Below are 5,000 nucleotides of genomic sequence, written 5' to 3' on the forward strand. Positions count from 1 at the left end.
AGCGAAGAGCACGAGAGGACAGGAAACCAGGTGAGGAGAGACCGAGGAGGAAGAGGAGGTGACAGGAGGAAGAGGAGGCGGTGTGTTCTCACTTGGAGCTGCAGGATTGGATCTTTGATGCTCGTCGCTTTGTGTAACGCGATCAGCACGAAGGACGTCAGATACACTGATTGGTCGACTGCATTTGCCCCTGCAACCTGCAGCCAATCAGAAAACACTGATGTCTGAAGATCACATTTTACCCAAAACATAGTGAGACGCTGACAGGAAGTGTAACAGAGGAAACAGAAGAAGAGTCGCTGCTCACCATGACTTTCTTGGGTCTGAAGGAGGATGCGTCGGTGAACGACCCGTCCGGCTGCTGAGTGCTGTGGATCAACCAGGCCACAGATTCTGACAGAGACTGACGATGGTCCGACTGATGGTCCACAGAGACCAGCGGATCGGCCGCAGACAGAGTCCTCACCGCCTGAGCTGTCAGCCTGAGGGGAGGGCACAGAGGAGACACGGGGGCACACAGGTCTCACCAGACTCCATTAACAAATGTAATGATTTAAGAGTTGTTGAGTTAAAACAAACTTTATAAACTGTGTGAAACTCTGTCTCTGACTGATTCTGACTTATTTGTTCCTTCTTGTAAATTCAGCAAATGTTCAACATGAACTTCTTTCTGTCTTTGAGTAGAAACATGGAGTCTGTTTGTCCCAGTGATGGACGGGTTTGTTTCATACAGAGCAGGAAGTGACATCAGACCAGACGAAGGTTAATGTCAGCTGACGGACTGAGCGTCTGTCGAGATGTTGTTCTTAATTTGACCACTAGAACAGCACAAGTAGAGGCCCGTGTGTGTGTGTGTGTGTGTGTGTGTGTGTCTGTGTATGTGTATGTGTGTGTGTGTGTGTGTGTGTGTGTGTGTGTGTGTGTGTGTGTGTGTGTTCTGACCAGGTGCTGGATTCTCTTTTCATCCACATGCTGTAGCTCGAGTCTCCAAGTCGGAACGAACTGATGGCGACCAGACCTGCACACACACACACACACACACACACACACACACACACACACACACACAGTTGATAAATAAACATGAACCTCCTCAGTGTGTCTTCAGTGTGTCCTCAGTGTGTCCTCAGTGTGTCCTCACCCTCTCTGATCTTCTGTCTCAGACCTCTTGAGTTCTCCTGGACATTTTCTCCCAGGATGTCCCAGTGCCTCGCTGTCTCCAGGTACTGGTACACCTGGATCAGGGGGAGGACTTCATCGAGCGCGGCCTCTGCTGACCCGGTCGGCAGGTTGAGGAGCTGCCGGACGCCCTCTGGGCTGAGCGCCACCGACAGGACGTCTCCGAGAACCTCACCTGTTCAAAAACACGACACGTACTGTGTCAACTGTTCAGACTGGACCTCAGCTGTTCATCAGAACCAAGAAATTCATTTAGTATCTCATAGCATCAAGAATACATCAGAATGGTATCAGATGATGTTTCGTCTCATCACATGGAGCTATAGTCACATTTAGATCAGCTGATAAAAGCTGTTTGTGGAGTGACGGGTGGGTGAGTTCTGATCCAGGGGTTAAAAGATGAAATGTACCAGACGTGTTGTAAAAGAAAAACGCAGCAGAAACATGAAGTCCGGCCCACACAGAGCTCACTGGGCCTCACCATGGATGGTCAGCATCCTCTCCACAGCCGTGTTGGGAACGATGTTGGTCGGCAGGTTGTTCTTCAGCTCCACGCTCGTCTTCTCTGAGCCTGCAGCAGCACAGAGACACAGACTGACACAGAGACACAGACTGACACAGAGACACAGACTGACACAGAGACACAGACTGACACAGAGACACAGAGACAGACTGACACAGACACACAGAGACGGACTGACACAGAGACACAGAGACACAGACTGACACAGAGACACAGACTGACACAGAGACACAGAGACACAGAGACACAGACTGACACAGAGACACAGACTGACACAGACACACAGAGACGGACTGACACAGAGACACAGACACACAGAGACAGACTGACACAGAGACACAGAGACACAGACTGACACAGAGACACAGAGACAGACTGACACAGAGACACAGAGACACAGACTGACACAGAGACACAGACACACAGACTGACACAGAGACACAGAGACAGACTGACACAGAGACACAGAGACACAGACTGACACAGAGACACAGAGACAGACTGACACAGAGACACAGACTGACACAGAGACACAGAGACAGACTGACACAGAGACACAGACTGACACTTGACTGGCAGCTGTCAGATGACCTCATCCTGTCAGGAAACGTACCGTAGCGTCCCTGCGGGTCGAGCGTCCCTCCAGACATCAGCTCCTTCTTTACTCCTTCAGGCTGCAAACACAACCAACGTTAAAGGGAACAGCAGGAGAGGAACCGGCACCGGTCCGATCTGATTCACTCAGTCACCTTACATGGTTCTGACTCTTCAAACCTGATCTCCAGATGAATGAACTCAGTGTGCTCTCAGTGCGTTTAGCGTATTGAATGAAGTGATTTCTGTGAGCAGCAGCTTTGTTTTCTCTGTGAACGTCACAGGATGGATGAACTGATGATGAACAATTCATTTAAAATGGCTGCCATGTCGGCCATCTTTTTATAACCTGTCCTGGCTGATATTTTGATATTTAGTCAGCAGAATTAAAAAATGAATAGACTTCTTTTAAGAAGTAATATAATGACTCGTTGTCCAGAGAAGATCTTAAACAACATGTCGTCCATCTTGATACGCACCACCACCCGCAGCTTCTTCTCCAGGATGTCTTTGGGTCCGTTGCGTGTCTTAAGGGTGAAGGTCAGGGTGTGTTCTCCGGGCACCAGGCCCAGCACAGTGAAGCTCACCTTCCCCACCTCCTTGGCTGACAGGCGGGTCCAGGTGCAGGTGGTGGAGTGAAGCCCCGCCCCCCCGGTGGCTGGCTGGGACCGCAGCAGACACAGCGCCGGGCCGACCGTCAGCGTCACGCAGTACTGAGGACGAGACGAGATGTTACAGACTAACGTGGGAGAAGACATTAAAAAAATAAATGCAATTATCAACAGAATGTGAAGAAATAACAGTTCTGATGTTTGGACACCTAGCTGCACAGCTAACTGAGCTAACAAGCAGCAGGCAGGCAGCTACAGGGCAGCAGTTAGCAGTTACTCTGGTGATCTGCTGCCCCCTGTTGGTTTTGAGTATGAATTTGACAGATGGTCACTTACAGATTGTCAGATACAGATTGTATCTTTAACAAGTAGCATTCAAACTCTGATCAAAGAGGAAGAGCATCATGGGAAATGTAGTTGACTGTGGTACCGTGATGGGGTCGGGCTGCTGGTTGTACACGGAGCCTTTCAGCTCCAGCTGTTCTCCTCGGACCACCTGATAGGGCAGCGGGACGTCCACGCTGAGCGGCAGATTGACCGACACCTGAAGAGGCTCCGCGACACAGATACCTGCAGGAGAGACACACCTGAGGTCACCTCCACCTGACTTTATCTCATCAGGAGGAGATGATGGCTGAGCCTGACTTTATATCATCAGGAGGAGATGATGGCTGAGCCTGACTTTATATCATCAGGAGGAGATGATGGCTGAGCCTGACTTTATATCATCAGGAGGAGATGATGGCTGAGCCTGACTTTATATCATCAGGAGGAGATGATGGCTGAGCCTGACTTTATATCATCAGGAGGAGATGATGGCTGAGCCTGACTTTATATCATCAGGAGGAGATGATGACTGAGCCTGACTTTATATCATCAGGAGGAGATGATGGCTGAGCCTGACTTTATATCATCAGGAGGAGATGATGGCTGAGCCTGACTTTATATCATCAGGAGGAGATGATGGCTGAGCCTGACTTTATATCATCAGGAGGAGATGATGGCTGAGCCTGACTTTATATCTCAGGAGGAGATGATGACTGAGCCTGACTTTATATCATCAGGAGGAGATGATGGCTGAGCCTGACTTTATATCATCAGGAGGAGATGATGGCTGAGCCTGACTTTATATCATCAGGAGATGATGTGAATGTGAATTGTTCCTTAATATCAGTATCAGACCCAAACGGAGCAGCAGTCGGCTGTAATAAAGCGGTTGTGAGGTTCTGTTCAGGCAGGTTCTGTTCAGGCAGGTTCTGTTCAGGCAGGTTCTGTTCAGGCAGCTGCAGGGACGCAGCAGAGAGGTGACGTTGATGAAATGAAGGAACAGATGAAGCAGAATAAAGAGCGGCTGTGGAGAATCTCACCATCGTTGAACATGCCGACGGCTCTGATCTGCCAGGTGGTCAGAGAGTCCGGTAGAGTTCTGACTGCAGGCAGCTGACCCGGACTGAACACAGACATTGAGTTAGAGTGCAGCCTCAGCAGCTGTTCTGAGGTGTTCTGAAACTACTGAAGTGATCCTGGACTGTACCGGACTTACTCACACTTCAGTCAACAGATCTTCTACTTCAGTTACAGCTGAGTGCTGCAAAAAGTACCGACAGTCGTACTCGAGTAAAAGTAAAGATATGGTAATAAAATATTACTTCAGTGAAAGTCTGCGGTGTCTGATGTTAAATGTTCTTCAGTACCAACTTTGAGGTGTTTGTACTTGAGTATTTCCATTTCCTGATACTTTAGTCTTCCACTCCACTACATTTATCTGATAACTTTAGTTACTAGTTACTTTACAGATTACATGTAAACAGTGTATACATACATGTAAATATATAGATCAGATACTTTTACTGATACTTTTGATACTGAAGTACATTAACATCAGATACTTGAAGACTTTTACTCGAGTACTGTTCATATGAGTGACTTTCACTTTGACCAAAGTAATATTTTAACACACATCTTTACTTTTACTTCAGTATAACTGTTAACTGGGTACTTTTTACAGCACTGAGGTCAGAAGCATCATCACTGAAATATACTCAAAGTACCAAAAGTAAAGTTACATGAAGCTCATCTCACTACTTTCACTT

The 5,000-nt window shown here is 47.9% G+C and overlaps 1 protein-coding gene across 1 annotated transcript in view; it reads right to left on the reverse strand.

Annotated features, from left to right (window-relative positions):
* The window catches only part of LOC140995759 (complement C5-like), a 19,686-nt gene that overhangs the window by 6,979 nt on the left and 7,707 nt on the right, over positions 1-5,000 (reverse strand). The window contains 9 exon segments of the mRNA XM_073465837.1: positions 93-197; positions 308-482; positions 943-1,018; positions 1,142-1,354; positions 1,661-1,750; positions 2,316-2,376; positions 2,776-3,009; positions 3,338-3,477; positions 4,275-4,357. Coding sequence (XP_073321938.1) covers positions 93-197; positions 308-482; positions 943-1,018; positions 1,142-1,354; positions 1,661-1,750; positions 2,316-2,376; positions 2,776-3,009; positions 3,338-3,477; positions 4,275-4,357 — 1,177 coding nt within the window.

This window comes from Pagrus major, chromosome 5 (genome assembly GCF_040436345.1).
Source record: "Pagrus major chromosome 5, Pma_NU_1.0".
NCBI classification, from domain to species: domain Eukaryota; kingdom Metazoa; phylum Chordata; class Actinopteri; order Spariformes; family Sparidae; genus Pagrus; species Pagrus major.